At 43.4% G+C, this 19,013-nt stretch overlaps 1 protein-coding gene across 1 annotated transcript in view; it reads left to right on the plus strand.

Annotated features, from left to right (window-relative positions):
* DNAH9 (dynein axonemal heavy chain 9) overlaps positions 1 to 19,013 on the plus strand; it is a 301,371-nt gene that overhangs the window by 183,478 nt on the left and 98,880 nt on the right. Inside the window, 5 exon segments of the mRNA XM_007455019.1 lie at positions 1,967 to 2,129; positions 3,901 to 4,024; positions 14,219 to 14,361; positions 14,738 to 14,899; positions 15,084 to 15,317. Of these exon segments, the coding sequence (XP_007455081.1) occupies positions 1,967 to 2,129; positions 3,901 to 4,024; positions 14,219 to 14,361; positions 14,738 to 14,899; positions 15,084 to 15,317 (826 nt within the window).

A 19,013-nucleotide genomic window follows, 5' to 3' on the forward strand; every position in this document is an offset into this window, starting at 1 on the left:
GCCCGGTGAGAAACACAGGTGACTAAGCTGTCGGCGTCACTCCACACAGTGCCCCGACGAGTCTGTACGCGCTCTCCCAGGAGCCCCAAGGGCCAGGCCCAAGTTCACATCCTCATTCTGCCACTAATTGGCGGTGGTGCTTTGCGAAGGACACAACTTCCCCAAGCCTCAGTTTCCTCCTCCATGACAAGTCCTTCACACTTACTAAGCGGTCCATGGTGTTAATCTTTATCTTTGCGCTGTTGTTTTCTGTCCCTAAAAGCACCATTTGCTCTCCTACTGACTTCCTTCACCATTTCAGCACATTCTCGTTCTACTTTTTCTGAAAGCTTCACGCTAGATCTTTCCCCCTGCTTTTGGCATTATCTCCGTGTACCTTTTTCTTCGTTTTTTTCATTCCGACGTGTGTTTTTCTGCCTCCTCTTTTTCCTCTTAGAATCGCTTCACGTTTATTAACAGAAAAAGGAACTGCAGATGTACTTCTCTTGTGCCCCTTCTTTTGTGCATCTTATTGGTGCATCTTATTCTCGTGTGTGTGTGTGTGTGTGTGTGTGTGCGTGTGTGTGTTTAGTCTTCAATAAGCCAGCTTCCTCCAGCTGTGCTGTGGTACATTTTCAGCTTTTGTTTTTAATCTCCCAGAAACTCAGTAATGGGCTTAACTCAGACTGCCTTGGTTTTCTGGCCCAGGAATCCTTTAGAATATTGATCTTCTTTTTAGATTCTGTAATTTAAATGCAGAGTCCTTTGCCCTCGTCAGAGGTTGTTAATGAATCCCCAGCTGGAATCCAATGCTGACAGTTGCAGACTTAACCATTCCTTCTTTGGAAACTTCAGCACTAATGATGCATTTCCACTTAGATATTGAATAGCATGGACCATGCTAAGCTGAGTTCAGGCCTTCCAGAATAGAGCTGGGTGTTGGGTGGCCCGCAGGACCTGCTTGGACTTCTCCTCCCCCATGCCTGCCTCTCTCCTCAGTAATTCATTCCTGTCCCCTCTTGTTTTGAATCTGAAGAGAGGACCCGGATATCTTAGCATCATATTTTCTCCTTTTATCATTGTAGCCAGGCACCATCTCATGTAGACACAAAGCAGATGATTCCTTGCACCTACCTCACCTCAAGTGTGATGCTGAGTATCAGGTCTGGGGTGTTCTGCTTACATTTAACAAAAATTTCTTGAATGCCTTTAATGTGCTAGCACTACAGAGAAAACAAGATGAGTATACACGCTCTTCAGATGTCTAGAAATCATGGTTCAATAAGGGAGCAAGAGAAGTGTACACCTATCTGATACAAGACAGAGTATCACAACTAAATAATTATAAACAAAAAAGTAAAATCATAAAAAGAGCTAAAAGTAGTCAGTAAATACCTTCTGAGTATTTAGGGGAATAAAATGTCACTACATAAATTTAGTGACGTACAAGCCCTCCACAGCGGCTTCATCACTGGTTATGTTATCCCCAAATACACTGGCTTAAATTTCACATTCGACTAGCACAGTCTAACATATTCTCACCCTCCAGTATAATAGAGTCAATTTTTGATCACTTCTACCTAAGAAGAAATTGATGCCACCATTCCGGGGGCCAGTTTTTCAGTATTTATCAAAAGTTGTGAAAAGTGTCTTACTAGGAACTTTATCCTGCGGCCATAATTAGACCTATAAACCCAGGTCCCTCCTGTCAGCATCACACATGCCCTCCAATCCTGCCTGGCTGCCTTGGGCTCTTCCTCCACCACCACTGCTTCACCAGAGGCTTTGGCTTAAAGCAGAACAGGGAGACCTCAGTCCACTCAGGCAAGAAGTGAGGCGAGGTTTGGGGACAATTTAACGCCCTCTTCCCAAGCTCAGCCCAGGATGTGCCTGCAAGGAGGGCTCCAGTTCTCACCCGGACCATTACGCCTGCTCCTCATGGAGGGAAGTCTGATCAAAGCCCTGTGCCTCTGCTTCCCTCTCTCAGCTGCCACATCAATCGCATCTTGGAGTGCCCGCGGGGAAACGCTCTGCTGGTTGGCGTAGGGGGAAGCGGCAAGCAGAGGCTGACAAGGCTCGCGGCTTTCATCGGCTCCATGGATGTATTCCAGATCACGCTGCGGACAGGCTACCAGATTCCTGACTTCAAGGTAGGGGGCCGGGCAGCTGCCGGGGGGAGGCTCTGTCTCTCCCAAACTGCCCACGACTCCCTGTCACCCTGCGTTAGCTCTTCAGCTCCCTCGCCCAGAATCTCCCCTTAATCATCTGTCCACCTTCTTCTTAGACTTTGGGCTGGTGACTGGAGGTGCTTAGAGCCTCCTGAGAACACCACCTTCCCAAGGTCTGCATCTGGGAGACCTCAGCTGCTTTAGGTGCATCTGTAGAGCCTCAGCTCTCACCCAAATCGGAAGCACATCTACATCAAATTCAGCACACAGCTCTCCAGCAGCCCTAGCAGACAGAAGGAATACTGCCCAAGTTTTATAAGAATTGCATATATTAAAGGATGGGTTCAGTAACCACCAGCCGCTGGGACCTTCAGTGACATGAAGAGACGTAAGGCACTTAGGAGCCACAGTGCACGCCCTGAAAGTGGAGAAAGGCATTAAATACGACCCTCAGAGGTCACTTTGTCCAGCCCCCTGTTTTGATCCATGGCCAACAATAGAGGCCCGGTAGGGAGTCATGAGGTCATTTCCATCAAGATGCTGCTCTTGATGTCCCTGGGAGAATTCCAGCCTGCACAGAGCCAGACCCGTCCACCCGACTTCATAATCTCTCAGCTGGTCAGGCTCACTGCTGCTCTGAAACCACAGCTCAGCCTCTTGCGATTGGCTGCATCTAAGGTCATACTCCAGGTTCACATCAGGTCAATCTTTAGTGCTTCCAAAAAAGAAAAGACAAGATAGTGCTCATGAGAATCATACATTTACAGAATGATCTAAGACACTGGTTCTCAACCTTGGCCATATACTGGAATCCCCTTCAAATAATAGTGATGCCTGCATCCCACCCCCGAGAAATCCTGACTTAACTGTTCTGGGGATTGGCCTGGGCATCAGGACAGTTGAAAGTAACCCCGGGTGATTCTAAGGAGAGCTGGGAAACACTGTCTTAGGTGATTTTGTAAGTGCGTTGGTTGAGAACCACTGATCTAAAAGGAAGTTTATTAACGTCAAAGGGGAATTATTTGGACACAAAGGAAGCTCTGCTATAAGGAAATGTATGAGGCTGATATAGAATGAGCTTTGAGTCGTGTGAGAGAGAGATGACTAAGATTACGGACCAATGGCTGAGCTTCGGGAAAGGGATGCATCAAAGGAACCAAGAGTGACCAAGCTGGAAAACTTCAGGGCCTGGCATCCTAGCCCCAAACTTCATCTACCTATAGTTTTGAATGGATGTAAGTTCCTACCAAATGATTGTGTGTGCGTATGTGTGAGTGTGTGTGTGTACGTTCCCCAGTATATTTTTTAACAGCAAAAGTCTTTGCTGGAGCTAGCCATAAGAACATAAGACTCTGCTACTGTATGATATATTCATCCCCCAGGCCAGGAGGCCCAAGTACACGACTCTTCTGTCAGGACCAAGAGCAATCACTTGCCTCCTGGGGCAAGTCATTCATTTGTATGATGATATAAGTAACACAGATGAACAGGGGAACATCTCTGTCCTTTGGAAAGCTGTTACCTGTTTGCACAAAGCAGGAGCTCTATAAGCTAATTCAGGAGCCACGGTGGTTGTGTGAATTAAAGATCATCATTATTTATTCTACTTGCCCACCTCTATTGGGATCGAGGCCTGGGAATGAGGCATATTTTCCGGCCTGTGAGTGCAAGATAGCACTCCTCCCTCCCTCCCGTTGCTGGTCTCTTATCAGGAAAGCCCTCTCCTCAGAGATCTCTGACGTTGTTTCTGCAGGCGGACCTGGCCAGCTTGTGCCTGAAAGCCGGGGTAAAGAATCTCAGCACCGTGTTTCTCATGACAGACGCCCAAGTAGCTGATGAGAAGTTCCTTGTGCTCATTAATGACCTCTTGGCATCTGGTAAGAGACTCTTTGCACTTGAATGTCTCTAACAAATTCCTGCTGGAGTTGGAGCACCGTGTTTCTCATGACAGACGCCCAAGTAGCTGATGAGAAGTTCCTTGTGCTCATTAATGACCTCTTGGCATCTGGTAAGAGACTCTTTGCACTTGAATGTCTCTAACAAACTCCTGCTGGAGTTGGAGTCATTCCAAGGTGGAGATTTTGTTCGAGGTCAGAAGAGCAAGGTCATAGAAATGAGGGAGAAAACTGACAGCGGAGAGCTGGTTCATGGTTCATCAAGGTCCTTCTAGGGTTGCTCCTGGGCCTGCTGTCTTTTATTCTCCTTACATGCAAAACAGACAGTAGTCTTATGGCTTTCTTAGAGGGACTAGATATGACAATAGGGGGAAAGTAGGTTAGGGCCTGCAGATCTGCTGAGTCCAGAGAGCAGGTGCTGTTCCCTCCCCACACCCAAGATGGAGAGAAACTGGAATGTATTCGGTATTTCAGGGAGGGAAGGCATTAGCAGCAAGATACACACACAGAGTACCTGCACACACAGAACTTACCCAAGAGGGCAAGGTTAGGCTGCCAATTTAATTAATCAAGGATTCAGAACTTTATGAATTTTTCTTAGATTACAAAGAACTTGACAAAGGCTGTCTCAACTTCCCTGTGACACTGTCAGTGCAAGACAGGACTTCAGTGGAAAGTTCAGCTCTTGATACTTTGCTGCCCTTATTTTTTTAGGGATTCACGACTTACGCCAACCATTCTAGAAAAAAAAGTTTATGTATACACATATATGTATATACATATATGTATGTATAAATATACATAAACATATACAAGATATATATATATGTAATATACCCAAGAAGATAAAACAATATAGTATAAAAATTATGCATTTTCAGAAATTTGGGGTGTATGTATATTTATATTAATTAAAAGGAGAATATGATTTCCTGACTCTTAACCCAAATTTAGCATCTATAAAACCACCTCTTATCTGGGCTAATAAAATAGTCAGTGCACAGATATTCTGAACAAAATTTCTGCTTCCAGATTTCCATTTCAGAAAGCCTGTTTCTCTACAGTTCATCTCCTGGCTCTCTGACTAAATACTCTTTAGTTTATGAAGTCAAAGGACCGTGATCACAATATACTTCTCCAAAGTGTATTCCATGTCATATATAATATATTTCAGGATGGCTCTTTCCATGCAATCTCTAGGAACTTTACTGCCTCAGAATCGTTGACTGCTTCAAATTTTGTGCCCTGGTACCCCAGGCCATTTTACTATCACTTCCATGACGAGCCGCTGGTCTTTGGTCCAGACCATGCACTAGCAGGCTCTGTGAGCAACCTTCGACTTCCTCCTGATGAGGACCAGAGTCGCATCAGGTTGGGACTGATGGCTCCAACCATAACACTGATCCCACACTCTCGTTCCTTTCCCAACCTGCCCTATTTAAGTTAGTTTCGTATCCAGGAATTTGCCTACTAACTCTTATACCTTTTCTCCTCCAATCCAACAAATTGTCCTTTTCTTAAATACTGTCTTTGTAACATCCCACCACCTTCTACAACAGTATTTCACCTACAACACTGCCTCACCTTTGGTTATTTTACCAGATAATGAGAGACGGGTCCAACTGTCCTCCCACCCTGAAGCTGCAACCTAAAGTCTAATTTCTAAAACAATCAAAAAAGGTAAAATTGTGCTTCCAAAGACTTATAGCTTTGGAGATGCCAGGCATGTTGCCAGCCTCACCCTGTATCTCATTTGGCTCCAAACCAGCCAGGTCACCTTTTCCTATAATAATGTCTGAGACACAAACGATGTTCCACTTTTACCAGTTGAAATTTTATTCCTCAATTAACTATTTTTAACTTTTCACTTAGAAAACAACTTGTTTCAAGTTCAAATGAATTTTTGAAGCCCTGCCCAGTGAAAACTTAATGCAGTCAGTGTGCTTCAAAGTCATGGAATTTCAAACTCACACTTTTAAGGCTTCTATACAAAAACAGGATTTACACACACATGTTAAAATGGAGCTACAATTAAAAGTAATACTTTTCTAATCTTCATCCCTTTTATCTTAACCATTTTGACAGGGAGAATTGAGCATATCTGAGTTCTAATTTTCCCTGTCAGATAATTTCTGGCTAGAAATTAACTGACTGCCAGTCCAGGCAGAGCTACAGAGGTTCCTCAGAACCTCCCCATCCACTTAGTTTTTCAATTTTATAGGGTTGTGCAATCACTGCATTCTTGGATAACACAGTAGAGACTAGGAAACTGTACATTGGGCTACCTTGTCATTAGCTCATCCCTCTCTAGTCATCTACAAATCCTATTAGGTTGAAGATAAGGTACAGTGAGCGAATTCCACTGATTCAACACTCCCCCAAAACGTCTTCCTCAGCGACCTCATGATCTTGTGCCATAGGCTATCTGCTTTCCTCCCACACTTCTTTAGCTCATTGTTTCATCCCTTGGTTTCCTGACGCCATTTCCAGAATCAAACTGTATTGGTAATTCAGCACATAAATCCCACCTCTGACACCACCCAAACATTTCAGAACCCATCATTATGCCACTTGCATCTCAGATTGGTTACAGACTGACAGTAAGAAATCCTCCACTCAAAGTTAAAAAATTAAATCAAGTTTCTTAGCAAAAGCCACATAATTGTATAAGAAGCAGGGTGGCCACCTAAATCAGAGTGGATGAAGCCTATCTTTCAGTCACTTTCTTTGGCTACCAGAGTCCTTAATGGGGCTCATGAAGCTTCTGGTGAAACTATGCATGAAATGTTGGCCCTTGCTGAGTCTGAAAAGTTCAATTCTTGCTATGTCCTTGTTGCGCTGTATAATAATTCCTGAAGGATGTACACTGGCCATCAGAAGCAGGTATTTAAAAACTCTCACAAAATTTGTTCTCTCTTGGTCCTCCTTCAACCAAACTCAGCATCAGCATGGGCCCATCCTAATCTAAAGGGAGAAAATAGAATCCTTTCCTGGTTTTTTGGTACAGCACACCTGCCTCCAGGTTTCCAGCATTCCAGAAAGCCCATTTTACTGCAGTCCCAGCTAAGAAGACCTAGTCTGCTCCAGGTGTGGTGTCTTTTCCTCTCCTTACTCTGCCAGATTTCATACTTCATTTTACTTTGGGATCTTATGTTGGGATTTCCTTTTTGCTTTTCAAAAGGCTTAACTGTTCACTCCAAAATTAATATTCCTCTTCCCTGGCTCAGACTAGATCACTTTGCATCTATTTGTATATTCAAAACCATTTATTAAGCTTCCATGTTCCAGTCAGTAACCTCTATGTGGTCTATTGGAATAGTTGATAACAATTGAGTCCCCTCTCTTGTAAAGCCATATGCCTCTCCATCTCTGAAACAGACTGTCCTTACTACATTTGGGCCAGATCTCCTCTTGGAATGTAAAACATTTAAGATTCGCTCATCTTCCAGGTGCTTTAGGATTAGATGCAGGATTGACATGTTAGTGATCTGTACACATCACATGAGAATGTGGAGTCTGGAAATATTTGTAACGGTCTCGGCGCTGGATTGTTCTCCTCCCGTGAGCATCTAGCACTGGATCCCCTGATAGGCCATCTATGCTGTACACAAGTTACATTCTGGCCCGGTTTCCCTGAAAGGAAAAAGGACAAAGTGGCAAAAAAGCAGTGGCAAAGATGACAAAAGAGAAGCCATTAAGCATGCATCAGATCTCCTAAGCATACTTCGTGGTCTCAAGGGATCTGTTTACCACATGCATCCCCAAACCATAAACCATGGACATTTAAACCAGCACCTGGTTGCTTCCAGCTGCCACACAGAAATGCCCAGAGCATAATGCAAAAAGATGCTTGAGTAATAGCTTTTCTTTTCTTCATGTGGTACTAAATTCTCATAGAAGTTACTTGAGACTATGCCTCTGTGCATTCTCCTATATTACTAACCTCTCCCTCACCACCTATGTCCAAGAGATAACCAGTTGCCACCAATTTTACCCCCTAACTATTTCCGAATCCGTTCTTCTCTGTCATGACTACCACTGATCTTTTCATCTTTTGCTTCAACAAATGCAGACACTTCTTTTGTTTTTATTTTATTGAAGTATAGTTGATTTACAGTGTTGTGTTAATTACTGCCATACAGCAAAGTGATCCAGTTATATATATTCTTTTTTATATATATTCTTTTCCATTATGGTTTATCATAGGATATTGAATATAGTTCTCTGTGCTATAGAGTAGGACCTTCTCTTTTTTAAATTTTTTTAAAGGAATTTTGCCTTTTTTAATTTTATTTTATTTATTTATTTATGGCTGTGTTGGCTCTTTGTTTCTGTGCGAGGGCTTTCTCTTGCCGCGGCTAGTGGGGGCCACTCCTCATTGCGGTGCGTGCGCCTCTCACTATCGCGGCCTTTCTTGTTGCGGAGCACAGGCTCCAGACGCGCAGGCTCAGTAATTGTGGCTCACAGTGCTAGTTGCTCCGTGGCACGTGCGATCTTCCCAGACCAGGGCTCGAACCCGTGTCCCCTGCATTGGCAGGCAGATTCTCAACCACTGCGCCACCAGGGAAGCCCGAGGACCTTCTTGTTTATCCATTCTACATATAAAAGCTTACATTGCAGACACTTCTTAACTCACCTCCCTACCTCTCAGGGAGGCCCACCCCCATCCATTCTCCTCACCGCTTCCAAAAAAGGTCTATCAAACTGTAATTCCTTCATCAGTTCCTAAGTGAATGCATGATAAGCTGTTTTGTACAGAAAAAAAACAAAACAAAAAACAAAAAACCAGCTGCCTTGGACCTGCTTCCTTCCTTCCTCACTAGCTTACCTCCCCATTATGATCTAGTAATTCCCACCTCCTTGAAATAACACACTGTACTGCCTCCTGACACCCTTACTGGCTCACACCGTTCCTTTTGAACCTCATGCCCTTCTCCTTCTTTCTCTGGATTAACTTCTACCCATAGTACAAGACTTATCTTGGACGTTATTTCTCTGGGAAATCTTCACTAATCCACTGTCACCACGAGGAATGAGAAACATCCCTCTGTGTTTCTCTAACATTCAGTGGCTGCACACACCACCATTGTACTGAAACGACATTGTAAACTTATGAAAGGCAGAGACTGTGTTGTCTGTTGTTGGTTCATTTTTTGTTATGAAATAATCCAGAGGTACAAAAGATAAGGATTAAATACCTACTGCCCAGCTTAGGAAATAAAACAACACTGATGTAATTATAACCCTCTGTAAAGACTGTGTTATTTTCACCATTTACATTGTCAGCACTGAACGCCTCTCCTGGCCCATAATTAGCCTTCAAGAGGTATTCGTTGAACCAAGGTGTGTAATATCATGAGAAGGATGTGTCATCTTATATATTAGATATTACTGTTGAACACGTGCTTTGAGAAAGTTTCCAGTCACGCAGAAAGAGGGCCAGGCGTCCTGAGATATTCACCCACTCCCTGTCTTTTCTCCCTTGAGACCAGGGAAATGTTTCTGAAAAATGTTATTCCTGGGTGGGGTCAAAGCCCTTAAGCCATTGTGATGCTAAGTGGTTCGCGCAGAATAACCCTCAGCTTTGCCTTTTTTATTACCAAGCTCCAACTAACCAAACCATCTTAAATTATCTCAAAGCACTGTGGCCTCTGAGAGCCCCAGACCACACAGAGAAGATGATGATGAGTCTGACTTGCAATATATCAGGACATGTTAAGGACCGCAAGAAGCCATTCTGCACTAGGCAGCAGAAATAGGGCTTCCCAACTTTAGGTCACAAGAGGAAACTCTTCAAATATTTAAATAGGGCTTCCCTGGTGGCGCAGTGGTTGAGAGTCTGCTTGCCGATGCAGGGGACGCGGGTTCGTGCCCCGGTCCGGGAAGATCCCGCATGCCGCGGAGTGGTTAGGTCCGTGAGCCATGGCCACTGAATTTGCGCGGCCACTGAATTTGCGCGTCCAGAGCCTGTGCTCCGCAACGGGAGAAGCCACAACAGTGAGAGGCCCGCGTACCGCAAAAAAAAAAAAAAAAAAAAATATTTAAATAGCCTCTGCCTCTGTTCACATCACAAAATCCCCTCTGGCAGTTCAGTCTCCTGCTTTCAGCATGACTACCTACATCGCACAATAAGTGACGGGAATGTTGTCAGGAGAAATTGGAGGAACAAACCTGGAAATGCAAACTTTGCTCCCAATTCAGAGGTGCTCAGTTCCATCTGGTGATCTTCCTAAGGGATCTTGGGAATTGTGTGACAAATACCCACATCTTAAGAACATGGAAAAAGGCTCTAAAAGGCCTGGGTGTTTTCAATATCTTGGCACTTAAAGGTATCATATAAACTAGGGCGAGTACACTTTTTCTATAAAGGGTCAGAAAGTAAATATTTTCAGCTTTGCAGACCATACAGCCTCTGTCACAATTACTCAGTTCTGTCATTGTATTGGACAAATAGCCATAGACAATATCTAAATGAATGAGTGTAGCTGTGACCAGTAAAACTTTATTTATGGACAACAAAATTTGAATGTCATGTAATTTTCATGTGTCATTAAATAGTATTATTTTAATTTTTTCAACCATTAAAAATTGTAAAAGCCATGCTTCACTTGCAGGCAGAGATAGAGGGCCAGATTTAGCTTATAGATCATACTTTGCCTCCTCAAAGGACATAAATCCTACATATTTTAAAAAATAGAAAGGTGAAGAATGCAGACTCTATTATTACAAATATTCTAAGACCAAAGGGAATTCAGGTTCTCACTCTCTAACATACTTATAGCTGAGAAAATGCAGATTATCAGAGGGGCAAAGGAGAAAGGAATTCAGACCACTGCAGGCAGTCAGCCCCAGAAGTATGAGTGTGGCTCACATCAATTCCATTTGAATATTTCTCTTTTTAAAACTTCCCTGAACTCCTTAACTCCCAACACATGCTAAATATCATTTCATTTTTCTAGCTGTTTTCTCTGATCCCCTATTTTTATCAAATAAGGCTGAAATGGATTCTTCCACTAGTAAGACCTTGATTTTGACAAGTTTATAGAATGGGGTATTTTGTATGCATGCTATGAAATAATGAATGGAAATTAAATCAAGTTTGTCCAATTAAGGGAAGAAAGTAAATGAGCATTTTCATGATAATTCATTTTTTTCATTTTTCCCATTTAAACAATTAAGTTTAATTAGTATAAAACTCTAACCCAACTCTTGGCTGGATTAGTGTCGTCAGACTGTGAAGGCCAGAAATCTGTTGGAAAGTTGAGTTTCCTCCAGATACAGTAGTTCAAGGAAGTGCAGCAGCTTCAGTGGTGAAAAGAATCACAATTCCCATCACTCAGATTAGTTAGAGGCCATTTGCCAAACCACCCACCTTGAAGGACCTCACCCAAGTCCACAGGAACAGAACGGGTAGTGGCTCCAGGGGCTTCTTCCCGCTCTACAGTGCTAACATTTCTTTGTTGGTTATGGAGGAAGGAAGAAGCACGCAGGTGTGCAGAACTTCAAAGGGGAGCTTGTATATGACTTCAGGTCCACGTAGCTTCAACACCTACCTAAAGCCTCGTCCTGGAAATAGGAAAGAGCTTTTCTGATAGCCATAGAATATCCTGGAGTGAACCACATTCATCTTTACCTCCTATCCAGTGTTTCCAAGACTTAACTGCACCAGTGCTTCCTTCATTCTTACGTCCCTTAAGCTCATTTCTCTCCTTGAGAAAACTTAATGCCATTCACTGTCGGCCTCACAGCTACCTTTATAGCTCCCAGTCTGTCTGCATTTCTTTGCAGTTTTCTTCATTCTTCCTCTCCAAGGCCAACTCTTCCATGTGAGCTAGGGGCCCACCAGCTGGTTCTTAATTCAGCATTTTGCTTTTTTCTATCCCCTCTTTCAATTTCTGACTCTCCCTCACAGTTTTCACATTCTCACCACCCACATTTACTTTTTCCTTTTATGTTTTTCTATATTTGTTTACAAAACATGTTGGGATACAGAAAGCAATAAAACAAACACCCATGCAGTTATGAACAGTGTTGCAAAATAGAAACATCTGATGTGTGCAAGTAGAGTTGCTTTACAACTGGTGCCCAAAACATAGATTGTTAAATTGTCTGGTATGTGCATTTCAAGTTTACTAAAAAGTGCCAGTTGCCCTCCCGAATGGTTGTACAGATTTATTCTCTGCTTGAATACCTGTTTCCTCCTAACCTCACCAACACTTGGTTTATCTGACATACCAGTTTTTGCCAAAGGATATAAAATGGAATCTCATTTTTGTCCTTTGCCTTCTTACCTGTGACATTGGAGCATCTTTTCAAGTGTTTATTGGCTATTCACCTTATGTTAGTTGCCTTTTTATATAGTTTGCCCTTTTGCTCTTCCGTTCTTCCTTTTTCTTATGGATTTGTAAGAGTCCTTTGTATATTCTGGATACTAACCCTTTGTTCATCATGTAGGTCATAAATGTCTTTTTTGAAGTCTGTATCTGAATTTTGTCATGCTGATTTCATTTAAATGTTGTAAAACTTAGTCTTTTTATCTTTCGTGCTTTTTGTGCTCTATTTCAGAAATTGTGTCCTATCCAACACCGTAAAAATAATCTTTTGTATTTTATCTATAAAATATTACTGTTTCATATTCATGTCTTTAATCCATCTGGAATGTATTTTTGCTTGATATTCTAATTTTATTTTTTGATATTAGTATTGAATTATCCTAACATCACATTGATTTGTTCATCCTTTTTTAGCATACTGATGTTGAATATGAATTTCCTGTTTACATCTGGGTCCATTTCTAGGTGTTTCACTCACTGTTCTATTTATTTACCCAAGTACCAATTTCACATTGTTTTAACTAACATAGCTTTATAAGGAGACTTGATTTCTGATAGAACAAATCCTTTCTTCCCGTTCTTCACAGTATCATTGCCATTATTTACCCTTTGCTCTTCCATATAAATTTTAGAATATGATTGTCAGGATTGAAAAAGAAGCCCAGTTGATTTCTGGTGGGGGGAATTGCATCTTTGTGATACTGGTAATACTGAGCCATCCACCCATGAGCAGAGTTTTTCTCTCCATTTATTTTGGGTTTTATTTATGCCCTTCAGTAATACGTTATAGTTTTTACATCAAGATCTTGCACATCTTTTTATATATTTATTACTGCCCGTCTTATAGTTTTTGCTGGTATTCTCAATACCTTTTGCTGGTATTCTAAATAACGTTATTCTAAATAACTTTTTTGCTGGTATTCTAAATAAAATAACTTTTTTTTTTTTTTTTTTTGCTGAAGTACAAAAGTGCCATTTTATTCCAATATTGATTTTGTATCCAGCAAGCTTGTTGTTTAACACACTTACGAGTTCTGATTGTTTATGTGTATATTCTCTTAGATTTCCTATTTAGAAAATTAGATTTTGATGATAATAGCTTTATTATTTCCTTAACTATCCATGTAAATTTTATTTCTTTTCCTTGACTTGTTAGCCTAGGACATCTGTATAATGTTGAATAGAAAACATGAATAGCAGTCATGCTTGTCTTGTTCTTAATTCAAAAGAGAATATTTTAGTATTTCACCAGTAAACAGATATGATGTTTGCTTTGGGTCTGTGACAAATACCTATGATCTAGTTAAAAGAAATCTCAAACTAAATTTTCAGAAATTTTGTGCAGCTGTTTTGATGGTCATATCATTTTACTTCTTTAATCCATTAATGTAGTGAATTATTCTCATAGATTTTTCTAATATTTAACCATCCTTGCATTTCCAAGATAAACTCTAATTGGTCATCATATATTTATTTTTATATATTTAGTTGAGATTTTTTTTTTTTTTTTTTTTTTTTTTTTTTTTGCGGTACGCGGGCCTCTCACGGTCGTGGCCCTTCCCGTTGCGGAGCACAGGCTTCGGACGCGCAGGCTCAGCAGCCATGGCTCACGGGCCCAGCCGTGCATGTAGGATCTTCCTGGACCGGGGCACGAACCCGCGTCCCCCGCATCGGCAGGCGGACTCTCATCCACTGCGCCACCAGGGAAGCCCTTTAGTTGAGATTTTTAAAGATTTTTTCCATTATATACTGCCTCATTAATACGCTAGTTTATCTAACTTTCAGAACTTTGCCAATCTGGTAAAAAATAATAATTAAGGATCTGTGCTCCGATCCTTCCCAGGAGAGATCCCAGATCTCTACTCTGACGATGAGATTGAAAACATCATAAGCAATGTGAGGAACGAAGTCAAGACCCAAGGTCTTCTTGACAACAGAGAGAACTGCTGGAAGTTCTTTATAGAGCGGGTCCGACGACGACTGAAGGTACAAGGATTCTCTGCCCGGGGTAGACAGGACCAGAGATGGTCCATGGGAGCCTCTATGGATATTTTGGGCACAATAAGCTGTACTTATGATTGTCTTGGGAGTGAGTGGTTAGGGTGCAAGGCCCTTCTCAGCCTGAGCACCTGTGCAAGGATGCCCTTCTCACGTGCTTCAAGGGCAGTCGCCTCCCTCTTGCCTCCTGAAGTCCCAGCATTTCTAATCCCTTGGCTGGAAAGGCTGCCTAGTATTTACAGATTTTTGTCTCTGTTGATATACTTCCCAATTTCCTGGGAAATAAAGAATCCAAGGCCATGTCTGTCTCTGTAAGTACATCTTGGATACCTTCTTGGTTCTCCCCACCCTTCTGCCTTCTCAGGTGACTCTCTGTTTCTCCCCGGGGGGGACCAAGCTGAGGGTCCGCAGCAGGAAGTTCCCTGCCATCGTGAACTGCACAGCCATCGACTGGTTCCATGAGTGGCCGCAGCAAGCCCTGGAGTCCGTCAGCTTCCGCTTCCTGCAGAACACGGAGGACATTGAGGTGAGAGGGCAAAGGAGACACCCCTCAAGCTCCTCTCCACCTCTGGGTACAAGGAACTCCACATCCGGCAGCTCCAGGGTGTTGGAGCACAGCTTTCCATGTGATGAAGCAACAAGCCGGGTGGGCAGTCACCTGCCATCTTCATGGCCAGATGACCTCTTTATTTCCTGCCCTTTGATTCTAGCCCACAGTCAAGCCATCGATTAGCAAGTTCATGGCTTTTGTCCACACAAGTGTCAACCACACCTCCCAGTCCTATCTGAGCAATGAGCAGCGCTACAACTACACAGCCCCCAAATCATTCCTGGAGTTCATCAGACTCTACCAGAGCCTGCTGTGCAGGAACGGAAGGGAGCTCAAGTCCAAGATGGAGCAGCTGGAGAACGGGCTGCTGAAGCTCCACAGCACCTCCGCCCAGGTGAGCGACGTCCTTCCAGTCCTCCTGCCTTCGGGGGGCTCGAAGGTAGTGGGGAGGCCCCTTTCCAGAGGACTGGAGGACCACAGTCATGGTCTGCAGACCACACACTGCTCTCCAGAGGCCCTGGTGCCATCAGGACAGTGCCGGTGATACCCAAAATCTTTATGAGAGGTCCAGGTTCTTGTTGAACTCATCCAAAAGAGTTTGGGTGAGGAACACAAAACACAAAGGAAAAAACACACACACACACTGAGGAGCAAAGAGAGCAAAGAAGCAGTTTATTCAGTGCAGAAGTGAAAGTTACACAATCAAGAGTTCGGGCATCCTCACAGTGAGGGGCCCACCACAGGTTTTTGTTTGTTTGTTTGTGGTACACGGGCCTCTCACTGCTGTGGCCTCTCCCGTTGCGGAGCACAGGCTCCGGACGCGCAGGCTCAGCGGCCATGGCTCACGGGCCCAGCCGCTCCGCGGCACGTGGGATCTTCCCGGACCGGGGCACGAGCCCATGTCCCCTGCATCGGCAGGTGGACTCTCAACAACTGCGCCACCAGGGAAACCTGCCACAGGGTTTTTTGATCCTCCTTTTATCTTATTTTTAGCCCTTTGAATGGGTGGGGTCTTTTTGATTAGGGATGGAATATTCATTGGGGGAGGGTTGAAGTGTGGCCTGGATGGCACCAGGTTGCATCAACTCCTGGTCCTGCCCATTCATCTCCTGAAGCCACAATACATGCACTCTAAGAGCTGTTTTCCCTTAAATTCTACCTAACTAGTCAAGCGCCACATGTGAAAGGTTGTACAGAGTCATCAGCAACCTGTGCATTTTTATTGCGCATGGTCTGCAGTTTTCATGGTCAGAGTTTCTTGTTCAGATGCTACACAGTTTCTGTTTTAGATGCCATTCCTCCATGCATCATGGCCTCATTAAAAAGCAAAACAAGGTGATATTGCCCTCTGCCTAAGGCCTGGCCCTGTCTTTCCTGCCTCACCAGAAGCCCAGCCGAGTTCTCCAGTGGAAGTGCACATCCCCAGCTGCAGTTTGAAGCTTCCTCTCACTGGTACAGGAATCCCCTGAATCTCCTCTTCCCTCTTTCTGTTTATCACCTCTTCCTTTTCCTCTACTTTCTTTTCCTCTCCAACACATAGTCCTTTCATCATCAAAACCCGAAGAGATGAATGGCTGGGAGAAATGGTTGCAGGGTTATACCAATTTTCTTTTGTTTCTTGTGTCTTACAGTGTAATCTGTCAAAGAGCCATTGGAATCTAATTTCTTAAACAAATCCTGTCTCATATCATGCGTTCCCTCAAATGTTCCTAAGTGGTTGGCCATCAGAAGAAGGCCCCTGTTGTCTTGTCCTTGTTTTGTTTTTCTGCTTACTCTTCCAAATGGAACGAATCTATTTCAGTTAATTTACTGTCCTTCCCTTGAGAGCTGGGAACAGCTCTAGCGCCTTCTCTGCCCTGTCCATGCCCATCAAATATTGCTGGTCCCTCAGTGGCCCCTTTTTGTGCTCTGCTTACCAGCCGCAGAGCCGGCCTCTCATTAAGGCAATGAAATTTCATGCATTTGCGCAATTAAACTAAAACTGTAATCAATTTAATTCTTGGGCATCACACGTTCCTCTAGATTTCTAAGCCTTTCATTTACTGTCACTTTCTCAGAGCTCTGCCTTTGGAATAGCTCTATTGAACTTCCTCCTTCTGACTTGCCCTGTCTCCCTACTTCAGTTTCTTGATTCATAGATGTAATGTATCTAAAGGATTTCAGTTCACTTAGTGGGATGCAATGAGCCCTTGCAATCTATACACATGGAATTTCTTCTGCTCGGGAAATTTTTCTTCTATTATCAGCTTTTGCTCATCTGGTCGGGCCTCTCCTCCAGGAGCAATGATGAACTAGATGGGTTCCTTGTGCTCCATATCTATGATCTGCTCCCTCATTGCTTTCCATGCCTTTGGCCTTTTCCTCTACATTCTAGGAGAGCTTTTCAAGTTTATCCTCAACAATACTAATCTAATCGTGGGCAATATTGCTTCTGCTTCTTAGGCTTCCAGTGAAAACTTTAACTACACTATTACATTTTCAATATCCCCACAGACCTTCCTCATCTCATCCTTTTCCCTTTCCAACGTTACTTTTTTATTTCAGCCTATTTTTCTGCAACTGTATCACAGAAGCCATTCTACCGATGATGCCAAATAGCTTTTCTGATGTCTTTTCTAGATCCAGTAATGGGTCATTTTCAGAGCTGCTTTGCTCATCATAGTCTTCTAGATGCTATTCCTTTCTTTGTCCTGTATTCATATAAAGACATTTTTTTTCCTTTGTTTACCTCCCGGCATGGTGAGATCTGTTCAAACTCGATGTTTGTCAACAAATCGTATGTGACAATTATCTGTGATGCTACTCTCTTTCCATTAGTGTCATGACCAAACCCCCTTCTTAGAGCTACAGTTCAGAGCAGGTTGAGGTACACAGATCCCAGTCCAGGCCCTAGCAGCTTACCTGGCCCACCTTTGTCGGAGAAAGGTAGCATCTTCTTGCCCCAATCCCTTTCTTGTTCTCTCAATCTCTGAACGTCTAGAAAACAGCAAAAGATAGAATCCCAGAATGCAGTACTACCAGATTTATTTTTTAACATCTCTCAGCTCTTCCTCTTCCTGTCTCCCCCAACCTACAGTGCCCTCAGAACATTCTCTATCCCCACCAGCCCCTGTTCTACCTCCTACCCATTTATCCTCTGGGAATTGCTGGTCAGTCTGTGCAAAGGACAATTGCTGGGGAGCAAACAATGGGAAAGATGCTCTGACACTCACAGAGCAGTGCCCAGTATTCTGTCTTGTACAGACCCTGGGGCTTTGAGCAGACAATGAAAGGAGTCTGTTATCCTGTTTTAGGCAATCTCTGTTTAACAAGGAGAAGCCCAGTTATACCGTGAGGTGAATCCAGCTCTATCTGCCATAGTCGGTGGAGAACCCTCCCGAGTCCTGGCATCAGTCTGTTTCTTCTCCTTCTGTCTTCTCTACTTGCATGAATAATATGTCTATCTACCCAGTTACCTACCCCGGCAACTGCAGTGTTATCTTAGACTCCTCCCCTTCCCTCACTTCCCACATTTCAGCGTTAATACATTCTATAAGTTTTCCAAGTATCTCTCAGAGGTACTCTTCTTGCTGTATCCCCCATTTTAGACACTTCTTACCCAGATTATTTCGATAAACTGAACTCTCAAGTGTCTCCCCCATCCCAAGCCTGCTTCACCCACATCCTCTTGCATCATCTATCAGCCAAAATCGTTGAGGTCACCCTTGGCTCTGCTCATGCCTCTGTTTCTCTCACCACCTACAGCCGGTCCATCAGAAAATCACTGCTGGCTCTGACTGCCAACATGCCCAGAATCCCACTGCACCTCCTACACTGCTACTACCCTGGTCTGAGCCACTGACGTCTTTTACTTGGGTAGCTACGATACCATTTAACTAGTTTGTCTGCGTCCACTTTTGCCCCCTGAATAGTCTGTCATCAACTGAGCAGCCAGAGTGAAGTGATCAATTTAAAGCATAGGTATGTCACTTTTTTGTTTAAAACCCTGAGATGGCCCCTATTTCCCTCATTACAATGAGGCTCCTCCCCAGCCCTGTCCTGTTAACTCTCAGACCTCATTCCTACTGTCCCAACCCCACGGCATTCCTCT

The sequence above is a fragment of the Lipotes vexillifer genome, unplaced genomic scaffold (genome assembly GCF_000442215.2).
Source record: "Lipotes vexillifer unplaced genomic scaffold, Lipotes_vexillifer_v1.1 scaffold1233, whole genome shotgun sequence".
Lineage (NCBI taxonomy): Eukaryota > Metazoa > Chordata > Mammalia > Artiodactyla > Lipotidae > Lipotes > Lipotes vexillifer.